The sequence below is a fragment of the Xenopus tropicalis genome, chromosome 1 (assembly GCF_000004195.4).
Source record: "Xenopus tropicalis strain Nigerian chromosome 1, UCB_Xtro_10.0, whole genome shotgun sequence".
NCBI classification, from domain to species: Eukaryota; Metazoa; Chordata; class Amphibia; order Anura; family Pipidae; genus Xenopus; species Xenopus tropicalis.
The window spans coordinates 192638444-192655949 of record NC_030677.2 but is presented as its reverse complement, the minus strand read 5'-3'; the positions used below and the strand labels follow the sequence as shown (position 1 = coordinate 192655949).

General features: G+C 41.6%; 1 protein-coding gene across 1 annotated transcript in view; it reads left to right on the top strand.

The window, feature by feature from the left end:
- Nucleotides 1-17506, top strand: part of itga2 (integrin subunit alpha 2) — a 62978-nt gene that overhangs the window by 18237 nt on the left and 27235 nt on the right. The window contains exons 2-8 of the mRNA XM_031894257.1: nt 5387-5510; nt 6589-6698; nt 7708-7799; nt 9032-9146; nt 11352-11479; nt 15726-15874; nt 16817-16967. Coding sequence (XP_031750117.1) covers nt 5387-5510; nt 6589-6698; nt 7708-7799; nt 9032-9146; nt 11352-11479; nt 15726-15874; nt 16817-16967 — 869 coding nt within the window. The remainder of the gene's footprint in view (nt 1-5386; nt 5511-6588; nt 6699-7707; nt 7800-9031; nt 9147-11351; nt 11480-15725; nt 15875-16816; nt 16968-17506) is intronic.

The following is a 17506-nucleotide window of genomic DNA, read 5'->3' as shown; positions in this document are numbered from 1 at the left end:
GTAGGAAGCATTGCTAAACATGGCAACATCATATAAACAAAGGCTAATTATTGTGCAGAAACACAGACCGACACAGGAGTGGTGTCTCCCCAGCACAGCACAGGCAGTTATCCCTACAGATGGGAGCCAAACCCAGTTCCCAAGAAAATAAGGGCAGCTCGGCACAGTACAAAATGTAATACCCTTACAACAAATCAGCACAGTGACACAAGCTTACACTTACTCCTGTACATCACACAGCAGGGGTCACAGGGATGAGCAATGGACTCACTATACTGTAATGCCGAGGCGCAGAAGGAGCACAGCCCTGACACACAAGAATGAGGCAACTTTGGGTTTTGTGCATGCAAGTTGCAACCAACATTGTCTAGAGAGGATATTGGGTCACTTCCAGCATGCAGTGTTAACATGGCATTAGCGTGTAATTCTTTTGGAACACGTCTGCGCCTACTGATGCAACTCACTAGCAGTGTACACGGAATGCTCTGGGCCCCCCTGCAAAAAAAAGTTGCTCAACACGCACAGGTTATTTAGCCTGCACACTAATGTTATGTGTGCCCACTGTTTAATATTAAGCAGCAGGCTTGTATACTTGCACGACTAGAGCAGCTAAAGAGGGGCAGGCCCCCTGTACCCCGGGGCCCCATTCCCACTGCAACTCACTGTGGGAACACTTTAATTACATTTTGGTGGCAGAATTGCAAGGGTAAAGTTTACAAACAAGTACATTTAATGAATGGCATCAATAGTAAAACATTGTCCTTTTTATATGTGGACCATCTTTTTGACACGTACTGGCTAATGCAGTGATCCCCAACCAGTGGCTCGGAGGCAACATGTTGCTCCCAGTGCCCTCAGTAAGGGCTTTTGGAAGCACAGAGTCCCAGTTTTACTAGAGCAGGGCCTCCTCCAGGCTAGCAGTGCACATGGGGCTACCAAATAGCCAATCACAGCCCTTATTTGGCCTCCGCTAGGGTTCCTTCTTATTATTCATGTTTGTGTGGATCCCCAAAACTTTATACATCTGAGTGTGGCTCACCAGTAAAAAAGGTTAGGAATCCCTGGTCCCAGTACTAACACTGTACACCCCCTATATTCATTCATTCATTCATTGGGTCTTTAAAAAGAGCATTCATATTTTGTTATATTTATATTTGTTTATTTGTTTTCTTGCCCAGCGGAGGCTACTGGTTATACTGCTGGAGAACATGACAAATTATGAACTATTTTGTAGCCCCCTCCGATGCGCTTTATAGGCTGTGGGCATTCTGCACACAAATGGTGCCAAGTCCCATATTTCTATTGGGATAAGACACTCTACCTCTGAAATAGCAGTTTTACATTCTGCTTTGAATCAAGCTCCTTCCTTCTATGTTTATGGCAGCATATGCCTAATGACACACCCCTGACTTTGGGCTGTAGGGCTACAATTTACAAGGCAATGTCTCCCTGAAGTAGCATGGACTCTCAGATATTTCTATACAGCTCCGTAAGCCATTGCATCACTGTGACTAACATCCTGCTTTTTGTACACAATCACTCAGGAGGGGGGGCACAGCTAAGAGGCATAGTGAGACGGATTGGGAAAGAGTTATTGCACAACCTGCACTTATTCACAGTCTATAATGATGCGGTTATATATTTGCTTTAATTGTTATTTATAATTTGGGGTGGAAAGGTCTGAACAGTATTAGGAAGTCTGACGTATCTCAAGATCCCCGTACGTGGGTGATATTTGGGTTTTCTGGCTGACTGGTAAACAGGATGATACTGATAGATTGTGCAATTTGACTGATTCATTCACTACCAATGTGCACTCCTTTCCTATTCCAGGCTACCCAGAAATGTTCATTCAAAGGTCATCAGCCAATAAGGTGTTTTGTTTGGGAATCAACGTCATTTAGATCATACTGATCGCTTGTAGCATGTTATTGCCTGCTGTGCTACAGGACATAGAAATTCCACTATATCTGCACAAAAACATAAAACATATTTGATCCTTGGCTGCTTTAGGGAAAATAAAGGGGGGGGGGAATACAGTAACCTATAGATTCCAGGGGTGGCATTCATGCCATGCTGATCAGAGCTGATTGATTGCACATATATGAGTATTGGCTGAGACACTCCCACACGTAGCACTTGGAATCTTGCTTTAATACTGTTATACCTGCCATAATGAAAAAAGGCATACAAGAGATTGGCTGCTTGTGTACCAGACTATCAACCAATTGCTATTAGTTTCCAAGATCAGCAATAGTGTGTATGTATGTGTAACCTATATTTCAGCTCAATAGCTGCCTTCCCGGACTATTACCAGTAGAACATGGGTTACACTGTACTCTCTTACCCAGAATGGGCCTTCGCTAAGTGGAAGAGGAAGGTGAGGGTTTTGTGCAACTACACCTCTCTTGCTGCTATGCAGAAAAATAAAAACAGAGGGTGCCAGAGGTTCTTGCAAATAACAAAATAATAAGTGTTTATTGAACATCCACAGGGTTACTCACAATACAGCTTCAGAGGCCATTGGTACATGCAACACATACCGAGTGTATATTCAGACTAACACTCCCCTGCGGGCAGACTGGCAGGAATCTCCCTTCACCTCTGCGACACACCCTGTAGTGGATCCCTCAGGAAATTCTCTATCCTGATTCCCTATTCACTTGGATCCCTACACTACAGGCAATGTGGCCTGGGAGAGATATCTCCAGAAAAACTGCAAATCCTATGCAGGAGCTCATGCTGCTCATTCTATCTCAGCCCTAACTGCCTTACACCCCTAGAGTGTACTATAAAGGGAGCTACACCTGCCTCTATCTAATGCCTCATTCACGGGGCCCTGTTCCCCGACTTCACTGGGCCTGGGCCCATGCCCTGGGCTCTCAGCACCCATCCACCCTGTCCTTAAGGTGGAAGCAAACAAACAGGAAGATGCCACTCCTCTCCCAGTACTATACCAAAGTAAGGCAGGAAGTGGTCATCATACCTTCTAACCAATAGTACACATTTAATGAACTCACTTAGATACATTCCTTTCTGCCCAGCAACTAAGTGAACTGAACCTGTAGGGATTTAAAGCCATAGGGGCCATTTAACCCTATAGGGTTTCTTTCCTTGCAGTAATCAATAAGTTTTCTAGCTGCGACAGGTAACTTCCCAACTCCACCTCCATGTTGATCCCGCCCCTGACATAATTACCCCCCCCCCTCGTAGACACACTCCCATCGTGGTCAGTATTAGACACTACAAAAGGTGGCAATCCTAGCTGCTGAGCATGTAGAAATGGGCATTTTGCAGTGCATTCAGCTATGCTTAGGATCTATACCTGCTTAAGAGAAGCCAAGGGTGCCACCCCAGGATAGAAGCTCATACGGCAGAAACTGATGGACGTATCTTCTCTCTGCTTTTTGTGCCTGACACCAAGGCTGCTTAAAGTATCAGTGAACTGAGAGATTATTACACATAAAAGGGGCCTGTCTGCTAGAAAATCCAGGTCTGATATTGATTTTATTACAGCCCAACAAAACAGAACATCCAAAGTTCCTTTTTGAGCCAGAAGAAATGAAAAGTAGATTTTTCTAATTTGCTGTTTTCATTCCAGAAGCTAAAGCCCGTGTAAATTCTCAGTTGCATAATGAGGCCTTAGGGGTCTGTAGGATCTGTATAGGCCCTGAATATGAATATAATCTAAACTTTAATTGCTTTGAATGTTCATGAATGCTCGCCAGTCTGATACCTGAGGCTTGTGGGTGTTTAATTAGACATAGGGCCTATCCAATATAATAATGATGTGTTGCTTTAAAGGTGAAAGTCTCTTGAAAACAAATTATGAGGACAAGCTCTAACAGTCAGGCAAGAATATACAAGTCTGGGTGGTTGTTAGAAATGACATTTACACCATGACTCAGTTGTCTCCATGCCAGTCAGTTCTTTTAATCTGCAGTTAAGGAATGTTTCAGTATCCCCCTGGAAAGGGAAGACTCTGCAACTAAACACAAATCGCTGTTTCTTTCAGTCTGTTATAAGTGATTGAATCTACTGTCTGAGATGGTGATAAATAGCTTCTGTGCTGTAGAATTGCTGGGGGGATCAGACTGGGGAGTGCAGGGCCCACCACTGGCTGCATCATCCGCACCCGCCTAACCCGCTGCAGGGGCCACCCGCCCCAATGTGGCAGCCAGGGGAAGTGGCAACACGGCCCAGTCCGACCCTGGAATTGACAGATTGTTTGCAAATGGACACAGATTCCTTCCAGCTCTCGCTATATAGAAAGGAGAGGCTAAAGCCCATATTTAATTAGATACGTTGTTTGGCTCACAGCAACCAATAAGATGTATGCTTTCAAACAGGTACCCCGTAAATTCTACCTGCTGATTGGTTGCTATGGGTTACTGCTCCTGGGCAAACTTCACTGACTCTAGCTTCCTCCTCCTGGGAATTGAACCCTTAGAAGGCCAGAGCAAACTCTGAATACATGGTTCCAAAATGTTGCTACCAAGCTGTCCGTTTTTGCATCAGTCGCACATTAAAGAGGTTGTTCACCTTTAAATTAACTTATAACATAATATAGAGAGTGATATTTTGCAGTTGATTTTCATTTTATTTTAGTTGTGGTTTTTTAGAGCATTTGTTTTTGTGACCCCCATTTGAAAGCTGGAAAGAGTCAGAAGTGACATCTAGGAAGTGCTAAATTGAAACTCCTCTATGCCTAAGGCATATATCTATTACAAGCAGCTGAACAGAAGCTTTTTTAGTTACTTCCTTATCTAATGTAAAGCTCCACCCCTTTTGCTTTCAGAGCATTTTTTTTTCTCTCCGACTATGAAGACCTCAAAGAGGTGCCTACTGGGCATGCTCACTGCCTCTGCTCCACTTGAAATCAATCAGGCATCTCCTGTTAGAGTTCACCATAAATATGGATAAATGTGCTTCTAAAAATCCCATAGGAATGAATAGAGAGCAGGTGAATTTTTCTGTGATGAGCAATAGAAACAATCCTATTTGGTTTTATCAATGTTTTATTAATTTTTTAGTAGACTTAAGGTATGGAGATCCAAATTACGGAAAGACCCCTTATCCGGAATACCCTTGGTCCTGAGCATTCTGGATAATGGGTCCTGTACCTGTATATGGTGAGCGAACAAAACTGTCAAATACAAAGGGGAAGTAAAGCCAAAAAATGTAGAAGGAAGTGCAAAATTTTTGTTATTCATTGGAAACTGAGCTTGGAGATAATTTTTGCACTTCTTGTTGTAAATTGTGTTACTGTTTAAGAGCTTTTCTTTCTTCTTTCCTTAGGTTTAATTTTCATGTTAATTTTCTCTCGATTTGTTACAACGCTAATGGTACTTTAGAAATGACTAATTGCTCAATTTGTGTCTCGCAGGAAATCTTTTAAAGCACAGTGAAGCATACAACGTTGGCCTTTCAGGAGCCAAGATATATAGCGGGCCTGCCAACACGCAGTTTGGGTATTCTGTTCAGCAGTTTCATAACCAAGATGGAAATTGGTGAGAGGCGCATTTGCTCATTTTGCACATTTTCTAAAGTTTACAGAAAGGAAGGTATTATTGCTATGCCTATGGGTCTATAGAAACGTATACTATGGATCAGCACCATTAGATTTCTTTTGTGTGTGTGTGAGTATTTCTGTGTGTGCATGTATGTCTGTTTGTGTGTATGCGTAGCATTGTTGGGTGCCAGTTTCAAGGATGTTCCTTGCCATCCATGGATCTCTTCTGACCTCTCACAATGAGCCCATATAAAATGCAGCAATCTAGCTAAAAATTACAAGTCACTGGAAAGAGATAGGAGGTCAGGCCTGTGCATTTGCTTATAATTTGGCCTTTGAGAAACGAGTAGCTGTTGCATAACTGTATGGCGACATAAGCCTTGGCACAATGGAGCACCCCCTGTCATGATTTGTGCAGTAAGTAGTGTCATTGGATGTGTGACTCTTGGCTTCCTCATTGGGTTCTAAGGCTGCACAAAAAGGAAGTGATACACACACCTGGCCTCTAACAAGTAACCCGGTGCTAACAGATTGTAGGGGGACGGTACCCCACTAAAGAGCCATGCAAGGAACACTCCAGCATGCAGGTAAGATGCAAAAGGGAATAACCCCTGTGTTTAATTGTGCATAGCCCCTTTGTCAGGTGATTACTACAATCCCATATAACACAAATGTGTTAACTAGTAACTCCACCTCACAGTAGTGATAGGTGAAATAATTCGCCAGGCAAATTTCCACGTTTCGGCATTGGCGGATTGTCATCGCGTAAAAAAATTACCAGCGTCAAAAAAAATTGTCACACGAGTATTTTTTTTGACTGACACACGAAAAAAATTGTCGTGCATCAAAAAAATACATGCAAAGCAAAACGGTACAGTTTCACTCATCCGCTCATCACCCCACAGTAATTAGAAGACTGCACAACGGTTTCCAGTTTACCCCAAACTGAACAGTAATGTGAACATTAAACAAACAATCATGGATCTGGGCACTAAAAAGAATTTTACAATATAATATATAGAGTAAAACATATTGAGATTCAGTATAGTATAACCTACATATTTTTTTGTCTTTAGGTTGCTTGTTAGTTCCCCTTGGAGTGGTTATCCAAAAAATAGGATGGGAGACATTTACAAGTGCTCAGTCAGCTCATCAACGACCAAATGTGATAAAATGAATTTAGCGGGTAAGTTAATGAAATTTGACTTCTCATGTTGCTTAAAAATATGGCAATTCTCATGTAAGAAAAAAGTTGCCACAGTTTTAACTGTGGCTCCATTTGTTCCCTCTTTGAGTGCCTCTATTTGCGCAGGTTCTTTTGTCAGCAAAGGTAAAAAATAAGGACAAATGGAGGGGGTCAAGGGGATAGAAGCATATAGTCCTCTAGTTAAGGTACAAAATGGGTGGAAATTAAGTTCTATCAGGTCAACTTGCTGGCTCCTGTTTCATACTTTCCAGTTTTCCTAACTTTGGTATGGCAGGCTTGAATCTTTAACCTATAAAATAATTTATTATCAAATGGGCAGGGTTTGGGTTAGATGATACATAAAGGTTATAGGGGCATAGCCTACAATGTCCCAATTTTTGTTTGTAATGTGTAGGAGTATTGACTAATCCCATGGGGACATGGTGTTCAGTTATTGTAACTTGGCAAAAGTAGACCCAAAAGCAATGGAGGGATGAAACTCTCATTAGGAAGCTGAGTCCACTGGTTAAGAAATATCATCACTTTATCCAGAAAAAAATGGATATTTCTGCCTCGTTTTAATCCTAGAAAAATTGTAATTGTCTATGAACATACCTTGCACTGTTTAATATGAGTTCTGCATATAAAATTACATTAAAAATAAAAATTTTAGATAATTAATGTTAAGCAATGCAGCGGTGATGTGGAGTAGAACTAACATGTCAATCTAGTGCATAGATAAGTTTTTTACCTACCAGATGAAAAAGTCTAGGTTTACATTAGGCTAATGTCGGCTGAGCCTGCGATAGATCTCTGCCACGGCGGGAGACTAACTGCTCCAAAATGCCTTTCTCCCGGCAACAATAGGAATTGCAGCTGAAAAGGCCTATGTATTGCTTCGGCTTTCCAAAGTCACGTGAAATTTCCTTCTGCAGCCATCTCAGTTTAAAAATACCCTTTTTCTGAAGAAAATGTTGCATGTTGATAGCACGTTTGTTTGCCTTTGTAGATGCGACTATCATTCCCAATGTTACTGAGAAAAGAGAAGAAATGAATCTTGGATTGACCCTGTTGAGAAATGGAAATACAGGAGGATTTTTGGTATGTCCGTGTAAACAAGAATAAGCAAGAAGAGAGTGAGAGAGAATGGGAACAAAACATTACCCCATATGAGTGATGAGGATAAGGCACATACTTTTTCTACTGAAAGTTCTGTATTCATGTTATGATATTTTTGCTACTACAAATTCTCTCTCTTCCTTGACTTCCACTGGGCTCTAAACTTTCCTCGGGGCTGTCCATGAGTTTAGCTAAACCATCATCTCACCACCGGTTCTGAGGTTTTTTTTCCCTCAGCAGTGGCCCTGGTGAAAAGAAAAATGTCCTTTGTAAATATACAACAATAAGAACGACTTCAGTTTTATAACCAAGATCTTCAGCAGTAATGTATTTATATATCTGTACCCAATGATGCTAATTTTGTTTTAAACTGCATCTTAATCAGAATCCTATTGTACAGCGCTGCGGAATATGTTGGCGCTTTATAAATAAATGTTAATAATAATAATAATGTAAATATTGTAAATAAACATAGAAGAAGTGGAGCAATGAGAATGTCATTTCAATGCCATCATGGCTTCTCTCGTCACCTAAAATACTTCAGTATTGCAGAGTTCAGTTAAACACATTCTTGTTGGCAAATAGTCACATAAGTGAGGGGCCATTGGCCAGGAATCTGGGTATTTGGCTCGTTTGGCTCTTGGAGTATTTAGAAACTACATAGGTGGATGTAGCCTCAGTCTTGTTGGCCTATGGGTCTGTAATTATGTAGCTAGAATATATCAATTTTTGAAATATGCTAAGAATGCCTTGGTGTTGATAAGGGGAAAAAAGCCAGACAAGGAAGTAAAACATCTCCCTAAAGCTGGCCATACACGCACCGATAATATTGTAGGAAACCTCGTTTCGTCCGATATTTGGTGCGTGTATGGCAAGTCGGTGAGTCGACCGATATCGCAGGAGGCTGCTGATATCAGTCGACTCGCCGATCGGACGGGTTAAAAGATTTTGATCGGGCGCCATAGAAGGAGCCTGAGCAAAATCTGCCTTCAGGGCTGAATCGGCAGAAGGAGGTAGAAATCCTATTGTTTCTACCTCCTTACCTGCCGATTCAGCCCTGAACGGTTTGTGGCTGATTGTATGATCTTTCGTGCGACCGATGGTCACCTTTAGAAATGCATGTCTGCACCCAAGCAGAAATAATATTTAGAAAATAATTTCAATAATTAAAATCATTTCAATGATGTCTCTAATTCTTGATTATATCTTTGCAGGCCTGTGGACCACTGTGGGCACAGCAGTGTGGTAACAATTACTACGCAACCGGCGTATGCTCTGATGTTAGCCCAAGTTTTAAAGTAATTAGAAGTTTTTCACCGGCTCTTCAAAGTAAGAACAATCCCACAGATGAAATACTTCATAGAACTGATAAAGTCATGCAGAAACTGTAGTACATATATATCCAGAAATATATTGTTCTGCTTTTACAATAATTCCTTAGCATTTTAATAGCAAAGTTAGCAGACTTGGTTCCTTTGGAAACAAAATGGAAAGAATCCATGGGCTGTGCTAGTGAATATAACCAAAGCAAAAATGTTTATATAGTACATCTACATTTACTACAAACATCTTGACTAATATGCTGTTAAGAATAGCTGTCCAAATGGAGGCCCACAGGCTGAATCTGGCTTTTTAAAGGATTTTTATGGCCGTCAGTCTGCTTCATAGACTTCACTGTATGACATCATCATAAAAGGCCTGGACAGAATTTGCTCTATTTCAATTACAGGTTTGGGATCCCTTATCCAGAAACCCGTTATCCAGAAAGTTCCGAATTACGGAAAGGCCGTCTCCCATAGACACCATTAAAAGCAAATCTAATTCTTAAAAATGATTCCCTTTTCTCTGTAATAATAAAACAGTACCTTGTACTTGATCCCAACTAAGATATAATTACCCCTTATTGGGGGCAGAACAGCCCTATTGGGTTTATTTCATGGTTAAATGATTCCCTTTTCTCTGTAATAATAAAACAGTACCTTGTACTTGATCCCAACTAAGATATAATTACCCCTTATTGGGGGCAGAACAGCCCTATTGGGTTTATTTCATGGTTAAATGATTCCCTTTTCTCTGTAATAATAAAACAGTACCTTGTACTTGATCCCAACTAAGATATAATTACCCCTTATTGGGGGCAGAACAGTCCTATTGGCAGGGCCGGAACTAGGGGTAGGCAGAAGAGGCAGCTGCCTAGGGCGCAACGATTGGGGGGCGCCAGGCAGGAGCCTCTCCTGCCTACCCCTAGGGGCACATTTACTAATCCGCGAATCCAAATCACGAATGGGAAAAAATCGGATTGGAAACGAAAATTTCTGAAGATCGCAAATATCACGAAAATGCTTACGAAAAAATCGTATTAGTCACGATAATATCGTATTGGCGATCCGAAAGTCACAAAATTTTCGTAGCGAACAATTGTAAACATCGGTAAAACCTTTCTGATTTTTTCGTGCAAACGTCCGAAAAAGTCATGCGGCGTACGAAAAAGTCGTTCCCTTTTCTCCAATAAGGGGTAATTATATCTTAGTTGGGATCAAGTACAGGTACTGTTTTATTATTACAGAGAAAAGGGAATCATTTAACCATTAAATAAACCCAATAGGACTGTTCTGCCCCCAATAAGGGGTAATTATATCTTAGTTGGGATCAAGTACAGGTACTGTTTTATTATTACAGAGAAAAGGGAATCATTTAACCATGAAATAAACCCAATAGGGCTGTTCTGCCCCCAATAAGGGGTAATTATATCTTAGTTGGGATCAAGTACAGGTACTGTTTTATTATTACAGAGAAAAGGGAATCATTTAACCATTAAATAAACCCAATAGGACTGTTCTGCCCCCAATAAGGGGTAATTATATCTTAGTTGGGATCAAGTACAGGTACTGTTTTATTATTACAGAGAAAAGGGAATCATTTAACCATTAAATAAACCCAATAGGACTGTTCTGCCCCCAATAAGGGGTAATTATATCTTAGTTGGGATCAAGTACAGCTACTGTTTTATTATTACAGAGAAAAAGGAAATCAATTTTAAAAATCTGAATTACTTGATTAAAATTGAGTCTATAGGAGACAGGCTTTCCGTAATTCGGAGCTTTCTGGATAATGGGTTTCCGGATAAGGGGTCCGATACCTGTATTACCATGGAAGGGGATTGGGGCAATTGTGTTTCTTATCAATTTTTTAAAAAATTAGCACATTTTGTTTCCTTGCTTATTTTTTTCCCTTCTATATTTTTATAGAAAATAAAAAGCTTGCCTCCTAAGACCTAAGCATTTTATATTTTTGAAAAAGGACAACAAAGGTATAAAAAACAAACAAACAAGGAAAACATATTTGTTCTAAAAAAAAATACAAGGCATTAATAATAAGGAACACAATCGTGTTGTTGTTTTTTTCGTTTTGTTTTTTTTTTTTTAATACTCACCGTGACTCCTTTCCACCATTGTTAGTAAATCAGGCCTTTAGTGTACTCACTGTAACACTGTTGTTTTTAATGCTTGACTTTATTCATATTTATTTCTACAGCATGTTCATCTTATATTGACATTGCAATTGTGTGCGATGGATCAAACAGCATTTATCCCTGGTACGCTGTTAGAAATTTTTTGGAAAAGTTTGTGCAAGGCTTAGATATAGGCCCATCGAGCACTCAAGTAAGTACAAAAAATATTTTAATGTAACCGACAAATGTATTTGTGGTCTTAATACAGGTATGGGACCTGTTATCCAGAATGCTCGGGAGCTGGGGGTTTTCGGATAAGGGATCTTCCTGTAATTTGGATCTCCATAACTTAAGTCTGCTATAAATCATTTAAATATTAAACAAACCTATTAGGCTTGTTTTGCCTCCAATAAGGATTAATTATATCTTAGTTGGGATCAAGTACAGGTACTGTTTTATTATTACAGAGAAAAGGGAATCATTTAACCATTAAATAAACCCAATAGGGCTGTTCTGCCCCCAATAAGGGGTAATTATATCTTAGTTGGGATCAAGTACAGGTACTGTTTTATTATTACAGAGAAAAGGGAATCATTTAACCATTAAATAAACCCAATAGGGCTGTTCTGCACCCAATAAGGGGTAATTATATCTTAGTTGGGATCAAGTACAGGTACTGTTTTATTATTACAGAGAAAAGGGAATCATTTAACCATGGAATAAACCCAATAGGGATGTTCTGCCCCCAATAAGGGGTAATTATATCTTAGTTGGGATCAAGTACAGGTTCTGTTTTATTATTACAGAGAAAAAGGAAATCATTTTTAAAAATTGGAATTATTTGCTTATAATGGAGTCTATGGGAGATGGCTTTTCCATAATTCAGAAATTTTTGGATAATGGGTTTCCTGATAAGCGGTCTGATACCTTTACATATATAATTAACACTGAAAATGAGCAGCTATATTTGGCACTTACCACAATAAATTCTCCCCTCTTCAATAGAAACTGTTTCCTCTTCAAAAGGAAACTTTAGAACGTACATACCATTGTACGCATAGACAATACTTGCAGGACTTACATTTTTTATCTATGGTATGATCCCCTGAGAAAAATGTTTATTTTGAGCATATTCCAAGTACTAAATAAAGCATTATTCCAATTATGCATTTTAAAATACTGTACAATTTCATTGTTTGACTTTTGACGATTTGGTTACGTTTCTGCTCCTGCCAGGAAGCTGAATTAGTCAGCATACAGGTGCTTATACGGGGGCTTTTTTTCTGGCTTAGGAAAATGTCCCACGGAGATATTAGTCTCTGCGATTTTTAAAAAGCGAGTTCCAGCGAGTCACTCGTCTTTTCCTAACAAGCAATTACTAAAGATTTCCACAATGGAGCAATTCTATTTCCCACAAATCCAGGTGTCATATTCACCGCCCACAATTAGAAATTACATGACTTGGGCAGGGCCAAATACCCGCCCTCCTTTTGCCCCGAACTACTGGCCTAGAAATAATCACCACTTACAGCTTGTCCTTCGTTGAAAATTATATTGGCCACAGCTTTATTACATGACATAAGCAATAAAATACATAATCATAAATATCAATAACAAGTAAATAATAAAAGTGTTAACAAGTATATTAACAAATGTTAAACAGTAATACTTCGAGCTCTAAAGTCCCTGACAATGGACCAAACTAAGGGGCCTATTTATTAAAGCATGATCGGGCCGAATACAACAAAATCGTATTTTTTTCTAAGTTTTCGTACCTTGCGTATTTTCAGCAATGTTTTCATTAATTTGCGAGACATTTTCATACTGTGCATCAAAAATTACGCAACAAAATCATATTGTTGCAACGAGTATGAAAGTTTTGGATTCATTCAAGCTGCACAGTGCCATTGAGTCCTATGGGAGACTTTCCTTGGGCCGGGTTGGAGCTGCACAGTGCCATTGAGTCCTAGGGCTCAATGGCACTCTGCAGCTCCAACCTGGCTCAAGGAAAGTCTCCCATAGGGCTCGATGGCACTCTGCAGCTCCAACCCGGCCCAAGGAAAGTCTCCCATAGGGCTCAATGGCACTCTGCAGCTCCAACCCGGCCCAAGGAAAGTCTCCCATAGGGCTCAATGGCACTCTGCAGCTCCAACCCAGCCCAAGGAAAGTCTCCCATAGGGCTCAATGGCACTCTGCAGCTCCAACCCAGCCCAAGGAAAGTCTCCCATAGGGCTCAATGGCACTCTGCAGCTCCAACCCGGCCCAAGGAAAGTCTCCCATAGGGCTCAATGGCACTCTGCAGCTCCAACCTGGCCCAAGGAAAGTCTCCCATAGGGCTCAATGGCACTCTGCAGCTCCAACCTGGCCCAAGGAAAGTCTCCCATAGGGCTCAATGGCACTCTGCAGCTCCAACCCGGCCCAAGGAAAGTCTCCCATAGGGCTCAATGGCACTCTGCAGCTCCAACCCGGCCCAAGGAAAGTCTCCCATAGGGCTCAATGGCACTCTGCAGCTCCAACCCAGCCCAAGGAAAGTCTCCCATAGGGCTCAATGGCACTCTGCAGCTCCAACCCAGCCCAAGGAAAGTCTCCCATAGGGCTCAATGGCACTCTGCAGCTCCAACCCGGCCCAAGGAAAGTCTCCCATAGGGCTCAATGGCACTCTGCAGCTCCAACCTGGCCCAAGGAAAGTCTCCCATAGGGCTCAATGGCACTCTGCAGCTCCAACCCGGCCCAAGGAAAGTCTCCCATAGGGCTCAATGGCACTCTGCAGCTCCAACCTGGCCCAAGGAAAGTCTCCCATAGGGCTCAATGGCACTCTGCAGCTCCAACCCAGCCCAAGGAAAGTCTCCCATAGGGCTCAATGGCACTCTGCAGCTCCAACCCGGCCCAAGGAAAGTCTCCCATAGGGCTCAATGGCACTCTGCAGCTCCAACCTGGCCCAAGGAAAGTCTCCCATAGGGCTCAATGGCACTCTGCAGCTCCAACCTGGCCCAAGGAAAGTCTCCCATAGGGCTCAATGGCACTCTGCAGCTCCAACCCGGCCCAAGGAAAGTCTCCCATAGGGCTCAATGGCACTCTGCAACTCCAACCCGGCCCAAGGAAAGTCTCCCATAGGGCTCAATGGCACTCTGCAACTCCAACCCGGCCCAAGGAAAGTCTCCCATAGGGCTCAATGGCACTCTGCAGCTCCAACCTGGCCCAAGGAAAGTTTCCCATAGGGCTCAATGGCACTCTGCAGCTCCAACCTGGCCCAAGGAAAGTCTCCCATAGGGCTCAATGGCACTCTGCAGCTCCAACCCGGCCCAAGGAAAGTCAGCTCCAACCCGGCCCAGGGAAAGTCTCCCATAGGGTTCAATGGCGCTCTGCAGCTCCAACCCGGCCCAAGGAAAGTCTCCCATAGGGCTCAATGGCACTCTGCAGCTCCAACCTGGCCCAAGGAAAGTCTCCCATAGGGCTCAATGGCACTCTGCAGCTCCAACCCGGCCCAAGGAAAGTCTCCCATAGGGCTCAATGGCACTCTGCAGCTCCAACCCTGCCCAAGGAAAGTCTCCCATAGGGCTCAATGGCACTCTGCAGCTCCAACCCGGCCCAAGGAAAGTCTCCCATAGGGCTCAATGGCACTCTGCAGCTCCAACCCGGCCAAAGGAAAGTCTCCCATAGGGCTCAATGGCACTCTGCAGCTCCAACCCGGCCCAAGGAAAGTCTCCCATAGGGCTCAATGGCACTCTGCAGCTCCAACCCGGCCCAAGGAAAGTCTCCCATAGGGCTCAATGGCACTCTGCAGCTCCAACCCGGCCCAAGGAAAGTTTCCCATAGGGCTCAATGGCACTCTGCAGCTCCAACCCGGCCCAAGGAAAGTCTCCCATAGGGCTCAATGGCACTCTGCAGCTCCAACCCGGCCCAAGGAAAGTCTCCCATAGGGCTCAATGGCACTCTGCAGCTCCAACCTGGCCCAAGGAAAGTCTCCCATAGGGCTCAATGGCACTCTGCAGCTCCAACCCGGCCCAAGGAAAGTCTCCCATAGGGCTCAATGGCACTCTGCAGCTCCAACCCGGCCCAAGGAAAGTCTCCCATAGGGCTCAATGGCACTCTGCAGCTCCAACCCGGCCCAAGGAAAGCCTCCCATAGGGCTCAATGGCACTCTGCAGCTCCAATCTGGCCCAAGGAAAGTCTCCCATAGGGCTCAATGGCACTCTGCAGCTCCAATCTGGCCCAAGGAAAGTCACCATACCGAAGCTTGAATGAATCCGAAACTTTCGTACTCATTGCGACAATACGATTGTGTCACACAAATTGTCGCAAAGTATGAAAAAGTTTTGCAAATTAACAAAAATATCGCAGAAAATACGCAAAAGTTGTAAACTTTAGAAAAAAATACGAATTTTTTGTAATCGGACCTGTCGTACTTTAATGAATGTGCCCCATATAGTTAAATGCCTATTTGTTTTTGTTTGTAGGTAAGCCTCATCCAGTATGGAAATGACCCCCAAGTGATGTATAAAATGGACACATATAGAACCAAAGAAGAAATGGCCAAGGCAATAACTGGTATTGATCAAATGGGTGGAACTCAGACAAACACTTTCAAAGCAATTGATTTTACAAGGTATGAAGATCAAACTGTCAGATTGTTCAATTCATTTTTGGACCCAGGGATGTCATAACTTGTGATTGGTTTAGGGCCAAACATGTTGACTAAGAATGTACCTTCATATAGATCTATACATTTAGTAATCCTTGTTATCTGAGGGCAATTTGCAGATTTTTAAAATTTTTCCCAAACTTAGGTTCACATTTAATTTAACTTTTAGTAGGTTATAGAATGAACAATTCTAAGAAACTTTTCAACTGGTCTTCATTATTTATTTCTTATAGTTTTTGAATGATTTGCCTTCTTCTTCAAACTCTTTGTAGCTTTCAACTGGGGGTCACTGACCCCGGCAGCCAAGAAACTATTGCTTTGTGAGGCTACAGTTTTATTATATAACTCTTTTCTCTACTCAGCCCCTCTCCTAGTCATATATCAGTCTCTCATTCAAGCCACTCCCTGGTTGCTAAGGTAATTTGGACCCTAGCAACCAGATAGCTGTTATAACTCCAAACTGTAGAGTTACTGAACAATTATTTAAATAATTAAAAAAATACAAATAATGAAAAATGAAGACAAATTCAAATTGTCTCTGAATATTACTCTCTACTTCATACTAAAAGTTAGCTCAATGGTGAACAATCCCTTTAGCTAGGGGTAAAAAATCTTGATTACATTTTTAAGAAAAAATTTTGTTTGCCTTGGAAGTCACATTATTCCATACAAAGCAATTTGTTTAAAAAAATTAGAATTTTAAAATGCCTTGAATGAGAAAATGACACCTCCCATTGATTTCTATAGAACCTATATTATGAATAATAAACCAATGTATGAATGAAAAATATCTCCTGTCCCCAAAACTCTGCTAAACACATAAATCTAGCGGATTGTGGATTTACTTCCCAAACATGAATCTCCAGATATCTGTATTTCTAACACTGAACAACTTTTGCTCTGCAGAAAGTTTGCTTTCTCTAAAGAATACGGCGGGAGGCCCAATGCCAACAAAGTTATGGTTGTAATCACAGATGGGGAATCACATGACAATGCTCTCCTATCAAAAGTGATCGGCGACTGTGAGAAGGACAATATCATTAGATTTGGCATAGCGGTACGTAGAACCACATCTTCATACAAATACCAACAACAAACTAATACAAGTCTATATACACAACAATCACGTCACTGTATGTGAAAATACAGTGGGGTTTTTATCTAGAAAGTTTATTTCATTTTTCACAGTTATTATCGCAATTTTGATGGTATGTGTTATTTTAGGCAATGGGCAATGGGCACCAGGATAGGGCTTCTTACACATGGGAAACAACCCAAGGAAGGATTTCCCCCTAACACATTAAGGGGCAGTTTTAACAAAATGTGAGTTTAGAGCTTAATACATAAAAACTTACCCACATTCTATTCATTCCCATGGGATTTTAAGAAACGTATTTATTAAATGATGAACTCTAACTTCCAACCATAGATAAGTACACTTTTAAAAATACCATAGAAATTAATAGAACACAAGTTTTTTTATGTATTATGTGTCTGCCCTTATGGGCAGATTTCTAAAAATGTGAGATTAGAGTTTACGACAAAAATTCTCGCCCGCTATCTATTCATTCCTATGGGATTTTTAGAAGCGCATTT